This window comes from Carassius auratus, chromosome 16 (assembly GCF_003368295.1).
Source record: "Carassius auratus strain Wakin chromosome 16, ASM336829v1, whole genome shotgun sequence".
Lineage (NCBI taxonomy): Eukaryota > Metazoa > Chordata > Actinopteri > Cypriniformes > Cyprinidae > Carassius > Carassius auratus.
Genome location: NC_039258.1, coordinates 7,297,898 through 7,325,217, shown reverse-complemented (window position 1 = coordinate 7,325,217; position 27,320 = coordinate 7,297,898). Strand labels below are relative to the sequence as shown.

The 27,320-nt window shown below is 36.7% G+C and overlaps 2 protein-coding genes across 2 annotated transcripts in view; one reads left to right on the top strand and one right to left on the bottom strand.

The window, feature by feature from the left end:
- The first annotated feature begins 2,708 nt into the window (after nucleotides 1–2,708).
- LOC113115960 (uncharacterized) lies at nucleotides 2,709–4,634 on the top strand. Its single transcript, XM_026283711.1, has 5 exons — nucleotides 2,709–2,847; nucleotides 2,929–3,044; nucleotides 3,225–3,459; nucleotides 3,760–3,869; nucleotides 3,979–4,634. The coding sequence occupies exons 1-5, from the start codon at nucleotides 2,805–2,807 to the stop codon at nucleotides 4,111–4,113; spliced, it is 639 nt and encodes a 212-aa protein (XP_026139496.1). The 5' UTR covers nucleotides 2,709–2,804; the 3' UTR covers nucleotides 4,114–4,634.
- A 16,555-nt stretch (nucleotides 4,635–21,189) lies between these two features.
- Nucleotides 21,190–27,320, bottom strand: part of LOC113115957 (R-spondin-2) — a 53,456-nt gene continuing 47,325 nt past the window's right edge. The window contains exon 5 of the mRNA XM_026283707.1: nucleotides 21,190–22,489. Coding sequence (XP_026139492.1) covers nucleotides 22,368–22,489 — 122 coding nt within the window. The 3' untranslated portion in view covers nucleotides 21,190–22,367. The remainder of the gene's footprint in view (nucleotides 22,490–27,320) is intronic.

Sequence of the window (27,320 nt, the reverse complement as noted above, 5' to 3'; positions counted from 1 at the left end):
TGTTGCATGAATATAGGGTAACCACACAATTTTATGATCATTGTTCAGACCATTATCATACATTTTTGAATAACTGTAAAATCAGTTTAGAAAATAAAAGTTTTTTTCTGAATAAATTATGAAAGACAAAACTAATTTATGACTGAAATATTTATTCATGTCAGGAAACATAATCATTTATAGTTTAAATAAAAGGAAGAGTTCAAAAAACAAATTAAAGTAGTAGGTGTTTGGCAGTGTGTTTTTAGAGTTGACTCTTAAGGCCTTTTTTATACAGTGACTTCAGAGTATTTGAACACATTTAGCCTGATGTTATTTTAAGTATATATTAGTATATATCAAAAACAATTTGAATTTGTTTTAAAAAAATACTGCACAAGCACAATTTCAAAACATTGTCAAAGTGGGAAAAAAGATACAAAAAAATCCACATACATTTTTTGCATTATTTTGCACAAATAATACTTTCATTTGAATAGATTGTTTGATATGCTTTAGATATCAGTCCATTGAACCAATATTACTAAACATTCATTCATCAGAGGTAGATAGAAAATTAAAAAATATTAAAAAAATAACCTTTCATTACCATTTGACCTCATCCTAAAATAATAATAATAAATGATTTCCTCCCCACTAGCTTGTACTAACTTGAATAATGCCTGAAACTTGTATTACGAGGGCTTCCTTTGTTTATTTGCTTCTTTGTGATGAATCGCTTGTTGTATCCCTCAATTATAAGTCTCTTTCGTTTCAATAAAAGGGTCTGCTAAATTACATCTTTTAATTTGTCTCAATGTACACTTACTATGTCTATGCCATCCTATTCTATTTCTAACCGTATAGCATAAAATATGTACTATTCCTATGCTCTAAACTAATAAAATGGAGCCCTGCCATAATAAAACTATTGCTAGAGAATTAAAAAGAATCTGTTGAACACTCGCTTTATCCCATATCACTGTAAGTGGTTTGAACATTGCTTCTGTTGTTTCTGTATGCATATGCAACACACAGCAGATACACCACAATGGATATGACCACCAAGGCGATGGGCAGGAAAATACCTAAAAATAAAGTAGGAAAATCCTCAGAAATGAAACCAAAAATATTCTGTTCTGAAGAGTACTTCACACACATAGTGTTTGTTTTATATTACCAGTGTGACCTCTGCTCACAGGCTTGATAAGTGGTTGTTGAGGGACTCTTTCGCCTAAAACGAAACAAAAAAAAATGTTTGAAAATGAACTGGCTACCCAACAATAAACAATATATCACTGGTGGAAAATGAACTTACCATAAAAATGTACACGGTATTCAGTCAAAGAAACCTTTAGAAATAGATATAAATGCTGGTTAACGGTCAATTCAAATGCTCATAAAGACATACAGGACCTGTGGTGCAGAGAAAATGACTTACTCTTGAGCATATTACAGCCAGGGTGATATTGACACAGTCAGTCAGAACGATTCTCCCAGCGAACACCGCTTTGCATGGACTATGACACTCTGGGGTGGACTGCAGAAATGTTGCAATAGACTGAAGGATGAAAAAGCATGAAAGTCAGTACGCTGCAGCATAGACCGAATCTATCACTGAAATTCTTCAATCTACTCACATGATCCTGTGCAGACCAATACTGATCACAGTCTGGGCTCTTCATTGCTTATTCAGATTGTACATGGAGCAGTTCTTCCGCACAGGTGTAGTTTTGTGTCGTCTCTGTGACTGTAGTGAACACTGAGGGAAGAGAAGTATAAGCTGTCTGTCATTCAGAATTGCCATTACTATATATTTACAAAGGGAATCATATATAAAAAAAAAGTCATAAGCTTTTGTTATTAACTTTATATATGTCAGAGTATCCAGGTCTGTGTTTGTGTGCGTGTATTTTGTCTATGCTTGTGAGGACCAAACGTCATAAATTACCATTGTGAAAAACAAGATGCAGGGAGCGTGGGTGGATCCAGATCCAACTCCTCCCACCTTATGTATACCTAAGCCCAAACGTCTCCACCCCGATTATAAACCTAACAACTCCACCCCCTAGATGTGGCTCGAACCACGCCCCCTTGATCTTGTGTTCTGCAGCGAGGGGCTACTGTAAATACTGTAACATGCTCAGCAACAATTACGTAATGGGGAATCCCAAGATAACAAATGGAGTTTTATCAAGTGGTGTTTAGTTTCTCCACCAAACATCTCTTCAAATGAACTGCATGCATACATTTTTAACAACCTTAAGATGCGATGTTAAAATGAAAAAAAAAAAAAAAAAAACAGCTCGAGAACTGCGTAATGGTAAACACAACAGAGACAGAATTAAAACCTAGAAAAAGCTAAACTTACAGAAATTAACAATTAACAAAAACACACAGATAATAAAACGAGCATAATCACAAGCTCTCGTGCTTGTTAGACCGCTCTGACGTAAATAGCCGCTGCAGCTTCAAAGAATCAAGCATCAAGCATCAAGCATCATAGCTACAGTATGCAATATGTAAAGTGAGTGAATCGGAGGAATGTAAGCATGAAATATCTTACCAGGTGCAACAAAGACTAATAGCGATATGAAACTAACAAAAACTTCTCGTATCCAGCACATAGCGAGTGCTAGTCTGACGAAGTGTCTTGTGTATAAAAGTTTCAATCCTCATTGCAGTTCCGGGTTTCACAACACGAATGCGTCACCGTTGATTGCACGTGTTACAGAACTCCCCACATCCTCCTCACGATATAAACCCACTGTCTGTAGTAGGCTATATAAAAGGCAAAGAGTCGACAGCATACTACAGTCAGAACCATGCATCACTTCTCAGAATTAGTCGCTTTTCTTGTAATATTAGGTAAGACTCCACCTTTATTCCTGGGAACAATATCACGCAGACTCTGTTGATACAGGTTGACATGAGGTGTTTTATTTACAGCTGTGGCGGAGGGAGCGCGGCGCGAGGTTCGATTCTTCAGTGGTGAGGACGCAGTCTTAAGTTGTGCGGCGAAATCAAAGCCCGACGTCCAGTACCGTTCCGTCATATGGTACAAGGTAAAGTTAAACATATATATATATATATTATTATTTTTTTTTCTCTCTAGAACCTTGCGTTTTCCCCTTCATGCACATGTTTTGTTCTGTATCTTGAAATCTACCCCTATATGTTTTTGAGAAATGTATTGTTTCAAATGAATATTTCATTCAACTTTAAGCTAAACTTCTGTTCTGCAGGTTTCTGGAGAGCCTTCCCAGCTGTTATCTGGACTTGTAAGGAAGAAACTAATTGAAAACAATGGCACAGTGGAAAAATATAGAAGTGTCGAACGAGAGGTCGAGCTGCTTGAGAGCTCAATGAGCCTTCTTCTGACTAATGTAACTGCAGAGGACAGTGGGATATACAAATGCTTTCTGTCTGCTCCCCTTGGCCATCAGAACCAAGAAGGTGAAATCGTTCTGAAAGTCGATGGTGAGTATGGGGATTTATAAATGCCACGAAAAGTATTTGAACATATTGGAGTCACACTTAAAATATAGAAATGTTTCAGACATTTTTGGAGCTTTTAGAATCAGGATCAAGTTTACTGGGGTGATCTAGGCTACATTAAACTGTGGTGTAGTAGTTATACTACACAATAATATCCTTACAGTTTTAAGTGTGGCTTCCAAATACTTTTAAGGCCACTGTATAGTTCAGCTATGAGCAATAGCTCACAAACTAACAATCTGATCTTCATGTGTGCTTTTTTCTCTTCTTTATCATTTTTAGAGGATGGTACAGTTGAGAAAATTCTAGTATTTAATATAAGTGATACAATTTATGGAGTTCTGGCTGTCCTAGTACTCATTATTGCATTCCTGATGTTCTGCATAAGCTATGTAAGTAGCCAACTCAAATACTTAAAGCCAAGATAGTATTTAAATACTTTGAGTCAAGATGTTATGCATGTATTTTAAAGATACTGACCAGAGTTATGTTTACCTGCAGGTTTGTTTAAGGAATGTTTTTCTAAGCAACAAGAAGCTTTTAAAAGACTCTTTGCTGAAAATACAACATCAAGAGAAGAACTTGATTGTACCCGAACATTTGATTTGCAAGACTATGCCTGAAGTGTATGTGTGATGGTAACTCGAGTACATGGATTATGGCTCAGTAGAAGTTAAATGAAGCATTGTGCACAGGACATGGAGAGTCCACAGAGCTTGTGCTGAAGAGCACCATCGGCTGAATCACAGGATGTAGCAGCCTACTGCATAAGAGAGTCAAGGTGCAAAGAGTGACAGAAGCATGCACAAAGGATTCAACATCATTTTGCATTATCTTTTGAAAACTGAATTTTACACAATGAAACAGTAAGACCAAGATCAAGACCAAGATTTATTTGTTTCGGTGTTAAAATTGTGCATGCTTCATTAATGTTGGTGAACACAGTGGAAGTGGAGGAGGACAGTGTTTGGATGGAGTTATGCTCGGAGATCAACGTTTGTCAGGCACGCCTTCAGGTTTTCCACCAAAGAAAGTAGATGATAGTTCTCAGATTATAGCTAGGCGAATAACACTTTCAAATTCTTTTTTGAAATTATTTTTTTCAATGTTATCATTCTAATAGAAAAACAAACAATAAAAAACTACCTCATAAAATATTTTCCTGTTGATAAAAACAAGTGTATGTTTGGTGTTCCAATTTTAAAATTCTTACCCTTTTAGAAGAACAGTCCTCACCTAAGTTTCCTTTTTTTATATATCTCTACAATTAGAAAAAAAACAGCCAAGAAGAGAATAAAAAATGACTACTAAGTACTTAGAAGCAATGGGTTCTGAACAAAAACAGAAAAGGATACAAGATTTAATGGCGCTCTCTGGTGGCTGGAAAATCACAAACACTACTCACTAAGTTGAGCAGTTAATTGTTTCCACATATGTCACCTGTGCACTGCTGTAGGAAAACTTCACTCCATTATTTGTATATCACCATAGTAAAAGATCTCTATCGGGGGTCCTTAGAAAAATAGGTAATTTCAAGTATAGGTCTCTGCAGGAAAGTAATGGGAGTTACCAGATCGAGGCATTTTAAGACCAGGTTACCTGATTGGCTGTTGTCATAGTGATGATAGGTTTAGGGGTGGGGTTAGGTAAGTGGGGTACTTTTGATTGCATGATTTAGAAACCCCCTGTAGTTTGAAAACACCACAAATTCAGAAATCTTGTTTATTTACCTACTAAGTGTTCAAATCAGTGGGCGGGGCTTAGTCACACTATTACATCATAAAGTGGCACATTCCACAAGCTGTCGTTTTGCCAGTCTGGCTTCAGTATAAGCTGTTTTTAGACTAACGAGAAAGTTTTGAATTCTGAAACGTGCATAATGTTCAAGAGAATTTTGATTTCTTAGTTCATGACCCCTTGATACACCTCTTTTTTTTTATTAGTTGGAAGGTTCATTATTTATTTTCCTAATGTCCCTTGATTTTCCTTTTCTTGATGCAAGGTGGTGAGGAACCAAAACCAAACCACTGTCATGTGTCAGACAAACTCCTCAGGTTTTAACTCCAATGGCTGTAAATTCAATCATTTGAAACTGTCTTCAGCACTTGAGCATAACCAGTCCTGTCTGGCCATTTATCAAGCTCACAAATGAACTCACAAACCTGTGTGACATATCCTTATTATAAATTATGCACACACAGAACTGGATGTTATTTATGGTGGCGATGATGGGGTTCTTCGACCATCTGACTGCAATAGTAAGCATGCTTGAACATGAAAAAAGAAGACAAACTACTTTGCCACAACCACTGACCCACAACATAAGAAATGACTTTCACCTCAAACACTCAGTTAGCATTCTAGATCTTATTTTTTTCAAGCTTAAATGGAGTGTTTCATTTTTAAACTCATGTTGGGTCTGACATACTTTTATGAAACAGTAACACAAACCAAACCACATTTTACATAATGTTCCAATGGAAACCTGGCACTATGGCGAGCGCTAAATGAAGTCCTCATGATTTACATAAACCTTGACTTATAATCGTCAATGAGTCACTTACTGGATTTGATAATATGACTGGCGCTCTGTCTATTTATTCACCACACCAGTCAGTTATGATATCAAATGGTCTGGCTGATATTATTAAGTATGTGTTATGTAAAAAATGTGATTCTTGTCCAGTCAAGCACAGATGTGAAGGAGCGGGTAAACACAAGTTGATAAATTATTGTTTTCTCCTTCATTATTCCTTTATCTGACTTCTTTTCTAAACATGCCTGTAGTTCTGAAATTACAGAAAATAGCCTTTTAAAAATGGTTGTTCAGACTTCAATGAGTGCATCATTTTCTTAATTAGCTTAACTAATTAAGAAAGTAAAACTATGTTGGTTACAGTATCAATCAATACAGTCACCCAAACAATCTTTTTGCTAATCAATAAATAATTAACTATTAATATTGCTTACTGTTTTGAAATAATATTTCTGCCTGTTTGATTTTGTATGTTTAATTAACTAAATATTTTATTATTATTATTATTTATTTTTTAATCAGCTAATGTGTTATGAAAGAATATTTCAGCATACGGTATTTTAAATTAATTAATTCTGTAGCTCAACCTTACAGCTAACCAATAATAGCCTAAATATTTTTATAAAATATTTGAATGTGTTTAAAGAAACACATTAGCTACCAATCTAATACTAATATGGTAGCAAGTCGCAGTTCAGAACGATTCTGACTGAATCTGATTTCAATTTAAACCGCCAACTTTCCTGAATCTTTTTAAATGACTCGTTCAAACGAACCGACGATTCAGAGTCATTTGTTGTCCAATTTGAAACGTGCTCGCTGTTCAAGATTGTGTGTAGGAAACTGGCGCGCACTTTAATGAGACATATTTGTGTAATAAATCGCAACTAAAAGACAACAAAATAGGTCAAAATATTACTTTACATTCCGTAACAGTGTCTTAAAGTAGACAAAAGAGCTTCTGTGATATTTCCACATCCATCTCCGGATTAGACATCATCTGCTTCATTAAACCAGAAGAAGCCCGCCATTGTGTGAGCAGCAGTCAGGGTGTAATTCCTGGATACTGCTGCTGTCTGTCCTTTAGTTTGGCCATGACAGAGAGTGCAGTGTTTGACTGACCGGAGAAAGACAGCAGTGTGGTTTTCTGCTTACTGAGAATGCATAATAACGTGGAGACATTATTGTGAGTCTGCTACTGTAGGCCTAATGTGCTGGAGACACTGTGGCTTTGGTTGAAGAGGTTTCATCAGACAGAGGCTTTGCCAGGCTCCCACAGGACTCCTCTAATTAACTACCATGAGTTTTGAGCAGGACCACAGTCCAACAACAATGCTCCATCTCCAATGACTGTGAGGGAATAAAGGTGTCCATCTGCTGAACATCTACGACTTTGACTCACAGATATACCTGTGATTGTGGATATCTATTAATATTTTTAAACCCTTGCCTTGACATGAAATATTACTAGATTTATCACATCTACGATACCTCTTAGAAAGACTAAGGTTCTTTGTAGATGTTATGTCAGGATGTTATGGTGTTGTTGCCAGGGTTTTGTATGTGGTTGCTACTGTATTCTGGGTGATTCTAGAGTGTTGGCAGGTGGCTGATAACTGGCAAAAAAGACAGCACCAAAGTTTGTATGATATTCTGGCAACTAGATGTAGATAGATGGATTTATTTCTTTATTGGAACAAAAAATATTTGGAGACATTTTGCATTACATCACTTGCTCACTGATTGATCCTCTGCACTGAATGGGTGCCATCAGAATAGAGTTCAAAACAGCTGATAAAAAAAAAAAAAAAAAAAAAAAAAAAAAAAAACACAGTAATCCTTTTGACCTCAGTCAATAAATCATGTTGTCTTGTGAAGTGAAGCAATTTCTTGATGGATTTGTTTCTTACAAGCACACAGCTTTTCGCTTCACATGACATTAACTTATGGGCTGGAGTCATGTGGATTACTTGTGTATTATTATGATGTTTTTATCAGCTGTTTGAACTCTCATTCAGGGGGCATCCATTCACTGAGGATCCATGGTGGGCAAGTGGTATTATACAGCTATATCTTTCAAAATCTGTTCTCTGCATCTTGGATGGCCTGAAAGTGAGAATTTGTATTTTTGGGTGAACTATTCTTTAAAAAATGCATTGAAAGCTTAATTTAAAAACTCACATAACTTAATATTAACTGTAAAGGCCTTAAATTGTGTCAGAGCCAGGAAGACACATTTCCAGACCGTTTCTCCAGGTTGAGCTTACTTTCACCACACGATGGTGCTGTCTGTTTAGTTTGACTAGATAGACGACCACTAGCCTTATAGTCAGGGAAATACTTAACTAAACGAGGCCATTTGCTATCAGCGTTGATAACAGTCAAGACAAAGTAAAACACACCAGCTTTGATTCTCTGTCATGAGGCAGCAATTCATGGACGATTATCTTAGAACAAGACCAAGAAAGCGTCTGAAAGTAGCTCTATCCAAAAATAAAATATGAGGAGTTTAGTTAAAGCCGTCACAGAATTTCAGTAGTTAAAATGTCAGCATAACTTTTTCACACTCCATACTAAAATACTTCTGTTGACGTCATTGCAAAAGTACACAGCCGCTTATCTTACTCTTTTTTTTTTTTTTTTTTTTTTGGCAATCTCCTACCAATTTTTTCTTGTTAATATTATATATTAACTTGAAATTTCACCTTTTAATTAGTAAATCTTTATTATTATTATTAATTTTAAGTAATTTCAAATACCCATTAAAGCTGATTTCACATAATTATAATAATTTTACAATATATTCAGTGCACACAACTACAGTAGCATGATAAGTGCTTCCACTGGTGCATTGACTAGAACTTTGTTCACATGGAAAACTGAGGTTCAGTAACAGAGCTGAGGAAGACATACAGTAGCGCTATGACTCTCAGCGTAAACCTGCACCATAATTCTTCAGATCAACGTTTTTCTTGGGTTTCCATATCCTCCGTTACATCTCCTCTCTGCACACTTCTTTGGCTTTTTTTATTTTTTCCTTTTGGAGGATGGCTGTGGACGGTGCCATGGCTGTCATCCTGCAAAGCTGCTTTATTGCAGGTCGGGGGTCCGGGTTCTTCCTCAAGCCTTCAATTCCTCATTTCCACAAGCTGAAAGCAGGAAATATAGAGCCTCTGGAAGGAACCACCAGTGGAAGCTCATAACCATAAATATACCCACAATATTTATGTTGTAACTTTGCTCATCAATTTAAGTGTTTATTTCCTTTTTATTTTTTTTTTAAATCAAGAGACAGTTGGGGTAACAGTGTTTTGTCAGGGAAAGCAGCCAACAGAATTTGGAACAATCTTTACCACCCACATTTTTAATCAATGCTAATACAATGACGGTATTAAACTATGTCAAACACACAGTCCTAATAAAAGAACAAATAAATATTATAATAGTTGAAACTAAAGACTATAACTAATCTATCATGATGATGCTGATGACCTTCTGACCATGGCCCATGAAAACACTGATTTCTTTTGCAAGCCAGGTATCGAAAGTCATCCAAGATACACGTCAAAACATTCTGATGCTGTCAAGTTTCTGAAGACTTGCTTTATCATCATTGGAAGTGTGTAGAAACATTGCAATCAACAATGCTCCTTTCAGTATATAGCAGCAGGTCATGTAGCTTTAAACCTCTGTTTTTGGGTCCGGGCTGCAACCAGAGCCTCGAACATGATTCACTGGGACTTGTCCATGCAGCCCAGCATAAGGAATGTTAATTTACAGTAATCCTTTGAAGCAAAGGACTGATGGAAGCCTGCTCATTCGACATGCCGTGTGACACGTTTGACTCTGGGAATGAAACAAGGAATGCAGGTTGCCAGGTATGCACCAAAGAGAAGAACATGCAAGGAAACATGGTCCAGCATTAGGCAAGACTTCAATAAAATACCTTCGGCACATTTTTGAAAGCATTAGTCCGAGGCAAATTAAAAAGCACAGTGCAATTAAAAGAAATCACTGTGTAAATGTTAGCATGTGGAAGTTTTCCTTTTGCTCAATTTTTTTTTTTTTTTTTTAATGTAAGGAAAATCCCTGAGGCAGAGTTATGCAGCTGCCTATTATTACTACATACATCTGGTTTTGATAATACCCTATTACAATCAAAATCATAAAAAAAGGTAATGTGGTCCTCTTGAACATTTAAATGTAAAAAAAACACTATACATGCAAAGTTCATCTGTTCATGCCCCCTCTCAGTTCCATGATTGAAAAAAAGGAAGGGATCACTTTAAGGTCTATAACTTGGAGTAATTTGCTCTTGGTGGAGCTTGACCATGTTACGACCTACTCTCTAAATGAACAAGAACTGTGAATATGATTATGTGTCTGCATATGTGTTCAAGTTTTATCATTAAGAGCCTTATGATGGCTAGTTATATAATTTGATTGACGCTAACTGTCTAATTTCTGTCAGCTTGTGTTTAATGGGTTTAATATCACGTAGTAGATTGCTCTTGTGCGAGCCATTAGACAAAGACTTTTCAACCTTTTTGGCATGCAACCCATTTTCCAGAGTTTCAAAATCCATACGACCCACCCATGTAACAGAATTAAGATAAAAACGTAAGGAACTCACATTTTAAGCAGCATATTTCGTCTTGCAAATAACTGTTACTATTAAAGTTTTTGGTCAATTGCAGTATAATTGATCCACTTTTTCAAGCTTAAGTGGCAATATAATCCCATATGCATAATTTGTTAACCCAACCAGAGTTTCCAGAATATACTAATTGGTACAGTAAGCCTAAACTACAAATATAATAATAATAATGATAATAATAATAATTCAAAGCCTATTTGTTTAGTTTAAGTTTTTGTGACTTTGTTAAGTAGCAGGACAGCAGCTTGGCTCTTATCAAAATATTATACAGTAGGTGTTTTTTTTTTTTTTTCATAAGCAAGCAACGTTTTCTAGACATCAGCTGTGTAGCAAAGAAGAGATCATTATTTATTTGCCATTTGACTGATGCAAAATTATGGATCATATGAATTATGGAGCGTGCATCTCATCTCTGCCATTATATTTAATATGGATCAGTATGTAGATAATGTAACTAAGAGTGCTGAGTCTTACTAAGACAAATAAGTGCAAACAGTAGCATTTGTAGGATGCCCAGTCAGTGACAGTTCTGCATATTCACCTGTTTGCAGTCACCCTTGCATTTTAGCAACTTCACATAATAGCTTAAGCATTAGAGAAACTATGTTTTAATACATACAGTAGGTCTAGGATCAGTGCTAAATAAAAAAAAGGGTGACTGCATATTTGTACTCAGCCATTGTGGGGGTGTCTGGAGCTAAACTAAAGAGCATTTATTTGAAATGAGGAATAGCATCATCAATATACCGGTGTCAAACATTCGCATTATTTTAAGACAAAATTCATGGAGAGCAGTTTGCTCGGCACATTTACAGTTGAAAGGTCCCTTCACCTATAAATGTGTTTGGATAGCAGGTCTCATCTGTAGAAACTGGCAAACAGTTTCATCTATGGCAATTGCTGACAGGTTGATTTGACAGCTGTAGCTTCGTTTTGGAGGGACCACGGGCTGTCGAGTTTCCACTAACCAAGAGATGAAATTGTCTGTCCAGACCTACTTTCCCCAGCATTAAAAATGAATATTTCTCTACTGTGAGAGGGTAAAGTCTGGGTTTTGTGAATGTTTCATTGGCAGGACATGCAATTTCCTCTATAGATTCTTTATTCAGAGACCTCCTCCTGTGCGGTGGATGTGGATTCTCTGCAACTCAACACTTCGAACAAAGCTCATAATGCTATTGCAGTATTCCAGCTGAGCAAATATACTAGATGCTCAATGTGTAAAAGGTGCCCTGTTAAATTATGAAAGCTGGTTGTCAAGCCGGATGGAAGAAAACATGCAGAATTTTAGGTATGTCTATTCAAGCTACTTGCTAGAAGAGCTACAGTCTTGACGAAAGATGTAGATAAAACAATGTATTTGTGATCTAAAACTACTCAAGTTAATTCAATTTCAAATGCCAATGTAAATACATGTTAAAGAAATAATTCACATAAAAATGAAAATTCTGGCATCATATTTTCAGCCTCATGTAATTTAAAACAAGAATGTAAAAGAAGATATTTTCAAAGAAAGATGTTCATGTCTTTTTTTCTTTAGTCGAAAAGAAATGAAGGCTTATTCTTCATATAGTGGACTTCAATGGGAGCCAAGAGTATATTTATACAAAAAGTATACCCAAGTTTTTTTTTTTTTAATCTGCAACCTGTTGGCTACTACTGAAATCCACTACATGGAGAAAAACCCTAGAATTCTTATATATATATATATATATATATATATATATATATATATATATATATATATATATATATATATATATATATATATATATATTTTTTTTTTTTTTTTTTTTTTTATCGTTAGGGTGAGTAAATTTTAGCATTTATAATTGTTTTCTGGAAGTGAACTAATTGTTTAATTTTATGTAAAAAAAAATGATGTAGAAAAAAAGTCTAAAAGTTTGAAATTACATGAGGATGGATCAACTGTTCATTATAATTAAATTGTTTATCAGGGAAATCAATGATCAGCTGATCTGTTATACAGACTATTTAATTACACTGGTTATGAATTCAAAATTTATTATAATTTTTCACATTTTCCATGATAAAAGTCTCACGCTAAAATAAATATTTGTTACTTTCCAAAAATATGCATTAGTGATGTTTGGCTTTGCGATCTTGACTAATGAGAAATCCTGGAAAATAACAGGCAAAGATGGTTTTACCACAACATCAGTTACACATTTGGCTGTCCATTTTATTTTTAGTGTATCACACAAGTCTTTAATAAGTGTAAATTGTCACAATTGTCTCTTATTATGGCTTATGGCTAAGTGAAGAGTCCTTTTGGGGTGATATGAAACACCTCAAGGGCATTTTCACTTGAAAAACGGACATTTTTACAGCTCTGGCAGCCAGTAACCCAGCAGGCCAAGGTTCACGGTTCCCTCCAAAGCAACCACCTCAGAGTGGCATGCCAGACAGCTAAATATAACCATCCCAATCAAAATAACCAGGCAGTTGTTTCTGGTTTGGTCTTCAGGATTAATTAACCATCCCAGGACACAGTCTGTGCAAATTACAGAGCAATGTTAGTTACTGTAGGAGGTTGGATATACAGTACGCACATGGAGGCCACAATGCACTACAAATGCAAACATCAGGTTACCTGTCTGGCTCTCCAATTTAATCTTATTTGCTCTCGCCGGGGCTCTACCTACCTGTAAACATCATTCATGTGGCAATGATTTGGTCTGCCAGCAACCACTGGTGTATGAATTCCTGACCTACTCCATGCCACTATTTATTCCCCCAACACTCTTTGAATAACCACATCTTTAATAATCAAAGCTTGGGGGAATGCGATATGGCGGCCCCAGGGCCATTAAAGAGGGCCAATCGGGGTCCTATTCTGCGGCCAAATCGAATAATGAGCCAGACTTTTCAGCACCACATCAAACCAAATACACACACCACCTTCTCAACCAGTTTATTCGGCAACAGCAGCAGGCGCGTTTTAACTAACGTTGCGCAAAATGTTTCACACATTATCATAACGTTGTCAAACTGATATACTTTACCAGTGACATTCGCTCAGAGCCTCATATATATCTTTAATCAGGATTTATATGCTCACAAAATGGGTTTGAGTTAAACAAAATCCTCATACAAATTTTCTAACATCCGTTGATTATAGAGCAAGAAAAGCAGTTCCACATTTCTTTCTTCCATAGAAGCAAAACTTTTTTTGTTGTTTTTTTGAGCTTGAGCTCCCGTTAAATTGTTTCATTGCTACGCTAAAGACGCCCTTTGACTCTGAGTAGAAGACATCATTTGCGTACAAGGTCTCGCAATGAAAGCCATGCACGCTGCAATAAGCCCTGCTTTGTTTCCAATACATCCATGGTAAAACATTTATTAGTCTAATTACAGCAGGCTCCTGTTGAATTTTCTTCCTGTGTTACAGATGCGTTGGCGGAGTTCCCATGTCCTGTCACAATGTCGTTTTATTCAGCACCGTGCCACTGGGAAGGAATTTTGGCGGGTTTGGTGTAACTAACAAACGTCTCAAATAGCCTTCCGCACCTCTTAGCGTTATAATTGTGAGTGCGTCACTTGTTGGCACGGGACGTTTTGTGTTGTGTTTTTTGGATCTTTGGGGAGCTAGTTAATGAGGAATAGGATTAATATTGGACAAGGTTTATATAATGGCTTTGCAGTTTCCGTGGGATAGTATACGATTAAACTGGTTTGCTGTAGCTGCAGTGTGTGGTGTGAGAGAAAGCTGCCCTCACCATGTCATCTGCTTCAGCGCTACTGTCTTTGTGTGTGGGCACAACTCTCGTTTAAACTATGGTCTATATAATCCTGTTTTGATTGGAGCTTAAGTCTCCCCCGCAGAGACTGGTGCCTCGTAGCCGCTCTCTCAGACAGGGAGGCCCCCGAGTGGTGGGCCATCCCCAGAAAACAGTCTCTTTAAGCAGCATGCTAGATCTCGGATTCATGCCATGCCTTGCGCCTAGACTCATGCACATTTTACACTACAGCTCAAACCACAAACAGATAGCAGGGGAGGAGACCATGAACTTCACTTTATCTCTCACAGACACAGTGCATCCAACAAGCAATGAATCATTCTTTCTTTCTTTTTGCTAGAAAAATATTATATATAAAAATATTATTTATATTGATTTTTAAAATAAATTTTTGAGCTTTAACTAACTTATAAAATAATAATTTAGGATGGTAGGACTAAAAACAATAAATAAATAAATATTATATATATATATATATATATATATATATATATATATATATATATATATATTTTTTTTTTTTTTTTTTTTTTTTTTTTTTATGCTCCAAACCAGGGTAGTTATGATTGAACATTAATGATTAATAATAAGGTAACAAATGCCAGTTTGCAATATCAAGCAGCATAAATACTGTTAATATGTTAAAAATGGCCATGTCCACTGTTACTAAAAGTAGTTGGATAGTATAACTTTAGAATATTTATCATGAGGAAACAGTTATTTTCTAGAGCTAAAGTGTTACAAATAACAACTTAAAACCCATTTATTAACCTTTGCAGCAAACAACCACCTATAACACCCTAACAACCAGTATCTATGCCTTAGCAACCATCCATAACATCCTACCCATGTCTTAGCAAAAACTCATAACACCCGTTGTGGCGAGTTTTTTCAGAAGATGTACAATCTTGTTCAGTTCACAAGATGGAAAAACAAGAAAACTAAACACTACTCATACTAGCTCAAGCTGGTAGACAGACGTACACACACAGGCAAACACGGACAGAAGATACATGGGAGGTTGCGCAAAGCTTACAAACATTCTGTGAAAAGGTTAAAGGCTAAACACATACTGTAGTAAAATGCTTTGAATTAAAGGCTTGCAAAGAGCACTAGCCATTAATTTAGAGGCCGGTGATAGCATGTATTCAGTCGGTATTCCACTCCAACAAACTGCCTGTCATTGCTTCAGACATGCTGATGAGAGGAGAGCGTAATGAATGTGTAATATGGGGATAAAGAGTAGACTGATGAAGAAAACAGATCACGTCTCAGAATAAACTCACCTGGACTCTGATTTTCTATTTCAGTCAGACACATACAGTAGATGCCACACGCCCGAATAATATTTATGACACCTCTCAGGATCTAAAAATGATAAACTGTACTCCATACATTACTAAGGAGATAAACAGCTTCAATCGAGCAAATCTTATTCGTAGAATCTCTGGGAATTTGAAACAGAACCATAAGAACATTTTGTCTTCTTGTAACTTAAATGGTTTCTGTTAGTGCTTTCTACTTGCAATTTGCACATTTGTCCTCCATTTGTGAGCACAGGACTTTTTTTTCACATTTAATCTAATATTGTTTTTTGCCTTGTAAACAAATGTAAAAAAAAATTATAAAAAAAAACATGCAATATTAAAAGATAGCATTTTAAATCAGCTTTTATTGTCATATTTTGCAGAATGTAGAATTACTGTACATTATTTTTTCTCATCTATGCCCCAACTTACTGAAACATGTCAATTTTTACAAAGCTCATCATTCGGAAAATTGAGGTTTGCTCTGATTGGCCGAATGCCTCAAGCATGTGATGGAAACGTTGCACCCCTAAGCATAATGTGATGCTCTGTCCTGGCCGGAGCGATTAGACAAAAACATTAAAACCCATTATAAATGAGGCATTTACAAGCGTTACTCTACACAGCTCAAAACTCACGTTTGAGTCATGAGTGGCAAATTCTTTAAATATGAAAACATACTTACAGACTGTGAGTCAGAACAGCTAGCATTGTAGTCTACTTTCCCAAGATCAGGAAACAGTCCTCTATAAAATGTACTGCACACATCTGAATATTTGGGTTGAATTGTTCAAGAAAAGTGTAGAAAATACAACTTAACCACTGATTTCTAGTCGTGTCCCCTTAGAAGGCCAAACAAAGTATTTTCGGTGTGTACCAGTCTTAACTTTTATAAAGAATATCTCTTTGGGTTTAAAACTTTGTCTTTGCAACTTTAAGGATCTTATCTATTCAAGAACAGCTTGTAACACTCTGAAGAAAAAGGAAAACTTGAAATCGCATTATATGACCTCTTTAATAATTGTTGGCCACAATATTTTCATCTTGGTGCTAATGACTTGTGTGTGAGTTTGAATGAGGTCCTGAATAAAATGGCAAAAAATGCTAATTAAAAAAAATACAATCTGGTTTGACGCATATGCCAACCAAGTACTTTTAAGTGGATTAAAAAAATTAATTTGTTACACAAAATTGAGAATTATGTAAATAATGACAGAATGAACGTTTTTCTGTGAACTACAGTATTAACAAAGTCACATTATTTTATTATGAAAAGTCACATTATTATCCTAATTTGTGGTATTAAAATGGACAGAACCCTGAAAAATTATTCCTCACACCATTTAGAAACAAGCACAGGATGACCTGGCAGAGGCCGAGTTGGGTGTTAGACTGAAACGCTGAGTATCATGGCACCAGAAAAGTGTGAAAACAGCAGAGACCATAGAGTGGCCACCTCTTTCTGCACAAAAAACTTGTCAATAATACAGCTAATAAACCAAGCATTCTTTTAAACTCTACGTGTGCAGTACTTTATGTTTCCTTTTGTAATCTGTGGTTAAGGGTGATTTTTATCAGAGACCACCTGTAAGTGTGAATGCATGAGGGAGGTGTGATTTTGCTAACTACTCAAAAGAACTGCTATGTGGAAAAAAAATATTCAGGTTTTACACTTCCAGCCACTTCCTGTACACTGTTTCACCTCAATAAAATCCCTAGGCTGGAACAGTCCGTAACAGTATTCTGGCACCTTAGAATTATTATTGGCAAATGATTTCTAAATCTGATCCATTTTCTGTACACTCCAATACAGTTTTCATTTAATCCACTACAAAAGTTCATTATATTAAGCATTATATAAAATTAATTTAGAATTACAAATTTGTACCAACTTTTGGCAGTTCCTCACTGGCCTCTGGTTATGTCCCTTATGTCCAAAGCAAAACAGTAGCCCTCATTCCTCACAGTTATTTGTGTCAGCTATGGGATTGATATCGCCCTTCTGGGTGCTTGGAAGTAATTCTATAAGCAGCAGTCTTTCTATTATGGTTTAAAAAGGGCAGTTTTGTTTTAGTTCTCCCTTGAAACTGTTAGCTAATGTAGCTACTAGAACCCTATTAAATTCAATAGAGAGCTGTTGCCAAACAAAAAGGAGAACGCAGAATCACAATGGAGGTTTTAATTTGGTCCACAGCAACAGGCACGGAAGCTTGGCTAAAAGTGACTTTTGTCTCCACATACCGCTGTCTGGCCATAAAGGGAGCTCAGAGCTCTAGCTAATGTCTTTTAAATATATGTAACTGTACTCAGCGGCGCTGATAAAGAACATATGTTAAAGATCCTTCTGGTAAGACCTGGAGTCCAGAGGAAGGTGGTGACGGTGTGGTCGACTCACGGCTTTGACCTCTCATGTGATTATGAGACCTCAAGGCTTCAGCGGAAGACGCAAGGTCTTGTGCGGTTGTCTGGCTGAAATAAAACAGCTGACTTAGAGTGGCGGTGTACTGGTCACTTGCAAGGAAACTAGCCACAGCGAGAGAAAAGACGGTAAAAAATAATATTGTATGCCCCATAATAATATCATATCCCATGCCAGACCTGCCAAGAAATTCTCCTTCCAGCGGGAATCATATCGAGCCCATTTCCACCGCTGCACCTGCCATAATGAAACCAAGATGACCAGGCTCAAAAATTAGGCCATAAATATTATTTTACTCCCTCATGACTCAAAGGCTGAAAGTGAACATTAAGCTGGCTAGACCCATCCAGTGGCAGAAGCATAAAAGAGGATTTCTCAAATTCTGATAAAACCCTATAATGAATCAAAACACCAAAATGACATAATTCCCATGCACAATATGCAGATAAAGTTACATTAAAACCACTGGATAGAGCTATATGTTTCCCTGTGTCAGACAGACACAGTCTTTCAAAACCATTACTGAATGAACACAATGGTGCCTGTTAAAACTTCAGGCCTCTAAAAAATTGCATCATTACCTGATATTACATCACCCACCCAAAGGACTTTTAAAATCTTGAGGTCCCCATTGTTATGAGATTTTGCCCTTAGAAAAAAACGATTTTCTCTGCAACAAATAATAGATCGAGACGCCCTGAATCTCACATCTCTTTAAACAAATGTTTTAATAAATGTTATCCCAATTAACAAATGCAATATTTGAAGTCTAAACAACTAGGTTTCATTCCGTGAAACAAAAACTGATTATTAAAATATTTAAAATATATTATTTATAAAATTGTAGTGGATTTGAGCATTTGCCACGACACTCACTGTAAGAAATACTGCAAGCAGAGATACAAACAGTGAAACATTTGTAGCTCTCTTATCGCTAGAATATGGCTCTCCTGGAAAACTCTGATCAGCCAATCAGATTCGAGGACCTGAAAGAACTGTTGTATAAGATCTCACTTTCTTAGTTTTGGGCATTGACATATGGTAAAGTTGTACTCTACAACGGCATACAATGTTGGCCTGTAATATTGTAGCATACATTTCCACAGGATGTCTCGATAGAAAATGTCATTTTCATTGAGAGGGCTAATGATCCCAGATTCCCTTTGCCTCGATGGGCAACCAATGCACCATTACACAGTTAATTGAAAACAGCTAATTATTTCAAGGTTTATTGCCCCAGACAAAGTTATTAATCTGGCGATGCGATGTCATAACTTCCATCTCCAGCATCTGCTTTGGAACAAATGTGTCATTCAGGCGGAGAAGGCTCTGAACATGACGGAGTGATGAGAGCGAAATCGTGCTGCACGAGAGGACCACTAGCGCTCAGGCCTCACAAACAGCATTTCCTGTTTGTGGTTCCACTTGTTCGGTCTTTGAAGTTTGCCATAATAATAGAACCAAATGGAGCTAATGAAAACGCACTCTGTCAGATTAAAAGGAAGCAACCGACTCAACTAAACCAGAACCTCTTACCACAGACACACACCAGGAAAATACAGACATCCACAGTATGATACGATGCCTATAAGGCGCTGCCGCATAGTTTACAGAAGTGGTTTTGTGATGAAAAGAGAATCGCTAATTGGCAAGAGGAAAGGGCAAAACAAACGTCTGATGTGTGGACAGACATTAGAAACTATAACATTAGCATGTGCTTTGTGTTCTGGTCCAGGATATAAAAGTCTATCCCCCTAAAAAAAAATGTAATCATTTACTCACCCTTACGTCACATCAAACCGGATTTTCTTCTGTGGAATACAACAGGAAACTTTTCCCCCCATTACGGTTGAGAGCTTCTCTGTCCAATCAGCAAGTGAATCATTCAGAATGCTTTTGTTGGCCAAATGACTATTGGACTGACTCGTATTGAAAAGATTCGATTCAAAAGAACTCACAAATCGGATATTCGGAAAGATGGTGAGTGATAAACTGTAGTTGGCATTAAATATTCAGAGAAACTTATGTTGCCAAATGTTGTATTGCTGGTGGCCTGCTCTTTAATGAATCACTTAAGTGTTCAACTTTCTTGACTATTATTTTACAGTTTGGTTTGGTGATTGTGGCCCCTGAGGTGACATCTGTGTGCAGTTCATTAGCTTGTAACCCACAGCAGATGGGTGTTCAAATAGTTAGTTTTACATTTACATTCACTACATGGTTTATAAACCTACTTCAAAGCTTTTTTTTTTTGTCTCATAATTCATTTAACATTTCTTCCCCACTTTTTTTCCCCTTTCAAAACCATTAATAGGATAAAGCATAAAATCCTAAAGTAACTGCAAAATGATCTTTCATATTTCTCTCTTGCAAATGTAACAAGGTTGGATAAAATGCCCCAATTTCCCTCCAACTTACATCCTGTAAAATTAGCAAATATTTTATGATCGTTCTGTATATAAATGTTCAGACAGTCAATTTATTTATGTATTCATTTATTTATGCAGTTCAACCACTCTAAAATTAACAACGTATTGATACATTTATTCATTAGCAATGCTTATTCTCTTGTGGAAATGTTCTTTTTTTAGGTTTCCAGGTGCATCTTGTTTACTGTCTGACATTTTATACATGATAAATGGAAAGATAAATGTAAGATATTTGCTTTCCGCTCTCGCTCTCTCTAGAGGCAATGATTATACAGAACATAGCACTAGTTTAACTGTCCGTGACTCAAATGAAACCATTTTGGCAGCACCTACCTGAAGAAAATGGTTATTCATTTTCATTCTAAGAGGTTTTGTGAAGTGATTTCAGTGCCTGTAGCGATAGACAGATTGATGCCATTTGCACCTGTCAGAAAGACTTACAGCTGCTCAGAATGATGTCACATTCCAATAAGAGCCCCATTCTCTGCTGCCAATTGGCCATATCTGTTGGTGTGCCGTGAAATGACAAACGTTACGTAATAGAGCGTTGGGACTTGACGGGAGGTTGGCGAAGTTCTGAAAATATACAACGGCACCATGAAGTACAACATGAACTGCGTTTTATTAGCACACAATATACACATTATCAATCAGTTGACGATATACTTCAGCTGCTGCAGGATGTGTGATCAACAAAGTACAAGATGCTAAACCAGGTTTACACAATGAATTCTGAAGGACATTATTGGCAATTCAGACACAGTCACGTCCCACTGTTGGAGATATTTCGTATCGTTATAAGTGGTTGAAAAAATACTTCAGCACTGAGGAGTATCAGGTACAGAGACATCATTTTCACCGAACATAAAAATAATAATAATAAAAAAAGATCAATAAATAAATCAATTATATATACCATATAAATGTGATAGCTATGTGGAGGCTATGCTTTTTATTTAGCTTTTTGTTCTTTTTAAATTCATTTAACTGTAGCTGGTATTATAACCCTTTACACATTTAAACTCTGAAGGTGTCAATACTGAAAATACAGTATTTTTTTAATATATATATATATTTATCATCAATGTTACCGTTATTAGATAAACTCGCCAACTATGTACACATGAGTTTGTGGCCATGCTAGCTGAACAACTAAGATTCTTACCCACAATATACAGTCAAAGCATAAAGCGGTCTGGATGTAAACATCTTGTGCTGAGAATAATAATTTTGCAACTATGCATGGTTTGCAACATTGCTATGAAAAACAAAGTACCTATTGGACAAGAAAGGCAATACATGACACACTCTGCCTTGATTTCGTAGGGAAGGGGATGGTGGGAATTGTACATAAATACAGATAAGTCTCTCTCTTGTTTCTCAGGGCATCATTATCAGTCAATCGCGTTTTCGAATCCCTTCTGCTCCTTTCGCCACTCTGTGCTCGTTCTACTCCTCCAGGTCTCCAGGCCCAAGCTTTCCGTGCTTCCAGCTCAGTCTCTCTCTTCTTCCTCCTCAGATAGGATGAGATATGAGCTTTATGAACAGCTGCTATAGTGTTCCATGATATCAAAGTGGGGTCACGGGTCGGGGGGACGTGTCACCGGTGAGGGAAGCAGCAGGAGGCACAGAGACACGGTGTGACCACATGAGTATGAATAATCCCGTTTGGATGCGTGAGTGTGTTTTCATCAGGGTAGGTGTGTGTGGAGCATGGGTTAGCAGCTTTGTGGTCTTTGTTCCATCGAAAAGTCTCTTGCTCCTTTTTTTTTCTTTCTTTTTTACTGGCTGGCTCGAAGGGAGGCGAGGTGGTCACTGTGTTGGTTCTGAGCCCGGAAGCGCAGCCTCTGCTTGTTGGACTTCTTCTTTTGTTCTTTGGTCCGGGGGCCCTTCCCCGAACCGCCTATAACAAAACAAACAGAAAAAGCTAATTATTCCCTGGAACTGTTTGTCTCGACTGATCAAGACACAATCAAGAAACGCTGTAAGTAATGAGCACTGAAACCATTATGACGACACATCCATTTCTATAAGCCATTTTGAAATAATAATCAAGAAATCAAATGTTTTCAGTTGCAGAATATTCACGATTAGGAACATAATTAAGCCAGGTTAATCAAATTCCCATCCTCTGTATCATTAAGCAAACACCATCTTTTAAACTTAAAACTAAATTATACTTTAACTGACGTTAAAAACTAAATTATGCATATTAACAGGTTTAATAAGGTTTTTAAATGTTTTTGAAAGAAGTCTCTTTATGGTCACCAAGAATGCATTTATTTGATCAAAAATACAGTAAAATACAATAATATTGTGAAAAATTATTACAATTTAAAGGAACTGTTTTCTATTTGAATATACTTTAAAATGTCCTTTATACCTCTGATGGCAATTTTTAGTGTCACAAGATCCTTCAGAAATCATTCTGATATGCTGATTTGGTGCTCAAGAAAAATTTCTTATGATGGACAGAACTTTTTTAAAATGAACATTAGGCCTATAAATGTCTTTACAGTAACCTTTGATCAATTTAATGCATCCTTGCTGAATAAAAGGATTAGCTTCTTTAAAAAGAAATTCAAAAATATTACTGACCCCAGACTTTTGAGGTTGACCCTGCGTCTCAGTGTGCATACTATCCAACCTATCTCCCCTAAATAGTATTGAAGATTACTACTATCACATAGAATTTAGTATATGCACATTGGGACATGGGCTGAGGTCATTTTTGAGGTACAAAACAAGTAAAATAATGTTTTACTTTACTCAATAAAAAAATATAGTCTTCCCCTTAACCATTTCTTGGAGTTTCTTAGAGGGTTAAAACAGCAAGAGAGACCTTCAGCTGCCTGTTAATGATGTTTTTATGATTTAAAGACAGCAGCTCTCCGAGCAGAACCCCAAACCAAATGAACCTTTCCTCACCCCTACTCCCCTCCTCACACTCCAGCTCAAAAAACAGTGGAGCAAAGTGCATAACACTCGTTCCCTTCTCAGCCAGGCATCTCAGACCAGAATTAATGCAAGCCAGGTGTCGCAGGCAAAGCATTCTGGGAAAAGCTGTTGTGGCATATCGCACACAACGAAGGGTGGCTCGCTAAATCCAACAGTGGCAAATAAGATAACGAGGTGCGTATGATTGAGTGTGTGTGCGAGTGTGTGAACGTCCAAAGGAGAAAGTGTGACTGAGAGGCACAGAAAATTTGTCAGCAGGGGGAAAAACGAGTCAGACTTGGATGCCGGGTGGTATCTGGATCCCGATCTGGCACACATTCTCCACTAGCTGTGCTACGGTTCACATACAGGCTGCAGAAAAGAATCTTTCTATAGTTGTATTTCAAGGCCTGGCTCACAGTCTTATTATTGCACTTGTTCAGGCCATTTAGCACCACAAAATGAGGCAAGGCAGCATAATGTGTGGTGACTTTATCTCAAGTGGGCCTCTCTCTCAAACACGGTCCCAGTGCTTGGCTCGCTCGCAGCTGCCCGATTGCCATTCCCAGCCCCACGACGTGAATTCTGAGAAAATGATTTTCTTAAGTGGAAACAACCCTGAGAAAATGCTCTCTTTTGGTGGCATGAGAGAGAGAGAGAGAGAGAAAAAATTTAACTATTTCGCTTAATCTTCCACCAGCAATTTCCTGCAATTAATACAATCGTTCTATTTTAGGACTGATTTCTTGTGGTCTTGCGATTTGGCACAATGCGAAAATGTTGTCTTTACACAACGGCTCGTTATGCCTTCAGAAACGCCTCGAAAAGCCCTTCGGGTCCATTTTACTCAGTTTTCACTGAACCGAATCTCCATGTGCCGCACATAAAAACAACAGCAACAGTGAAGCCGTTGAACCTCTTCGATAAATGTCGCTTCCAATTGCTTCAAGTGAGCTATAACGGATTTACTCAGGCACGACATGCGAGTCCATAATGACCACAGGCAATTTCTTTTCGTTTTCCGTTTTAAGAGGGCCATTTTGATTCAAGACCGTGTGCTTTATAAACATAGTCTGCAATATGATCAATTTAGGGGCTCGGTTTGATGGCAGTAAAGAGCAGAGGTCTACATTAAAAAGACCTGTGTTGCAGGCCAGAGCACATGTGTGTTTTCCTCCCAACCATTAGAACAATATCCTGTCTCATTAAGTTCTGTTTATAGAAGTGGAGGGCAGTGTGATTAAGTAGGAGAGAACTAAACTTCAGGCTATTGCTGATCAAATCGTTCCAAAGACATCAGTCAAAAAGACATTAAAGGACAGGTTTTTCTAAAAGCCTATTGTAGGAAATGTTTGTCAAGGGAAAGTTACAAGTTACCAGATGGTACCTGGGTACCAGTTTTTGGTGGCTTTTTCTGGCTGGAAGTGTCTTCAGGAATGTCCTGGCTTTTAATGTGTACTTAAAAATGGAAGTCGTTATCAATTTAGCAACATTGTTATTCAACTAGCATTGAGTTAAATAAGTTATCATTAATCTCATTAAAGTTCATAAATTTAATTTATAGTAGTCTGACAATGTAATCTGATATATCGTAATAGTACTATAGTATGGTTGTCCAAAATTCATCCATGATAACATATCAAAATTGACGGTTGAACCCAGAAATGTCCCTAATTTTATTTCAGAAATCCATCTAATGAAACAGGGTCGAGTAAAAGTTCCTATAAGTAACAGCTTTCATTTACACGTCCCATCAGATGCTCAAATCATCACTCATTTGTGAGTTCTGAGAAAACGCTGATGGAAATTTTGTTGCATTTCATAACTGACAGCTAGAGGGCAACCAAAACTAACTGAAAGCCTTGTGTCTGTGCAGGTCAAAACAATGCCTGAAATGGAAAATCATATCAAGATGTCTGCAACTATGTCATGTGTCTCAACCTGAATTGATGTCAAGCATAAGATTGTTTTTATTAGGTCCGTGTTTGTAGTTGTGATCTAATATCTACAATTAATTGCCAAGTCCAATTAGCAAGGTTCAGAGAGGTCAAGCCTACGCTGTGTTGCGCTACAACACTAGTTTGAATTACAGCGGAGAAACGTGAGGGGGGGAAAATGATGTGTTTTTAGCATCTCTGATTGGGAAAGCTGAACGCAACCATATGCAATGGTTTTTATCTATAAACATTGGTTTATTTTTCTTTCTTTCTTTCTTTTTTTTTGTGGAATTAAAAAAAAAAAAAAACAAATCTTTCCGAAACTGATTGCTTTCCTTTTGTAGATAAAACAAGCATCTGCCAAAAGACACTCAGTTTTACATGACTTTCAGCTTCAAACAAATAAACAAGTTAGTGCTAATCAGAAACAGTGCGCTTGTGCGCGCTCTAATGTTCCGATATCTGCACGGAAAATTAATTACCTCTCCTTGGCAACAAAAGAGAGAGTTTTCCCCTGAGTGAATGAGTGTCAAGAAAGAAAAGCAAAGAAAAAGAGAACACAGGTGTAAGTTGAAACACATTCTGTTACTGTACGTCTGCGTGATTTCCTCATAACTTTCTTTCTTCTCCTGGTTTCTGCCACACGCATGGATATGATCTGCTGAAACACCTGGCAATGTGAAATGAAGCCCACGGTATACCGCTTGGGTGGAAGTTCCACTCCCAACCACAAATTCCTTCACCACATGATTTGACATATTATTCTCTCCTTTCAGTCTTCTACTTGGCTCTAACTGCACTGCATGCCATCAATATAACATATCAGTGTTATTATATAAATGTACAATATCATATAAATGTTAGTTTTTGATGCAAATCTCAAATTTTGTGCTTATGGAGCTAGCACCATAGGTTTAATTCCCAGGAAATGAAAAAAAAAAAAAAAAAAAAAAAAGGTATATACCTTGAATGCAGTATAAGTCACTTTGGATAAATTTTTCTTGTGCAAATAAGTAAAGTAAATATTAATATTTTAAAAGATAAATACAATTTTATATATATAATGTAACATATATATATAATGTAACATTATAACATAATAATGTGACATTATTTATTATTCTATACCAAAATATCAATCAATCAGTCAATAAATAATCATATTTAAATAGGCAAATATTCATTAAAATGGATAAACTAAAATATTTACACTAAATGCACTTAAATAAATAATTATAATAAAACAAATAAATAAATATTGTGTAATATTCAGTTATATTCAAGTTTATTTGTATAGCGCTTTTTACAATACAAATCGTTGCAAAGCAGCTTTATAGAAAATTTGAGTTTCTATTTTAAAGTTTCTACATTATATATAGTAGAAGCTTATCAAAAACATTCTTCTTATGCTTTAAGTTATTGTAAAAGGCTTCTATAATAAAAAAAAAATAAAAGCACTTTCCAACCAAAACAGTGACAAAGTCCATAAAAAGTCCACCTATTCTATCTAGTTCTGGCAGTCACCTGCGTGACCAAATGAAAAGATGTCCATCCAGCCTTAAAATCCATCCCAAAGTGACTTCATCTGCATGACTCAAGTAGTTCAGGAATCGAAAGGCCTAATCTTATCAGCACAGCATGTGGTTTAAGGAAATCGATGCCTGACCTCGGGGAAAGCATTACAAGCGAGCGGTAAATGGGCCTCTCTGCGAAGGCTCTTCTTCTGTTCAGAACCTTCTCATCTTTCAAGGGATCAACAATTAATAATTGCCTTCTTTGCTGCTCCTTAATCTCATCCACTCCTCCCACCGCCTGCTCTAAACGGCAAGAGATAAAGAGAGAATGAGGAGGAAAGACGCA

Coding starts and splice junctions, on each gene's coding strand:
- LOC113115960 (XM_026283711.1), top strand. CDS start 2,805: ATGCATCACTTCTCAGAATTAGTCGCTTTTCTTGTAATATTAG. Junction 2,848..2,928: donor CGCTTTTCTTGTAATATTAG/GTAAGACTCCAC, acceptor TTTTATTTACAG/CTGTGGCGGAGGGAGCGCGG. Junction 3,045..3,224: donor GTTCCGTCATATGGTACAAG/GTAAAGTTAAAC, acceptor TCTGTTCTGCAG/GTTTCTGGAGAGCCTTCCCA.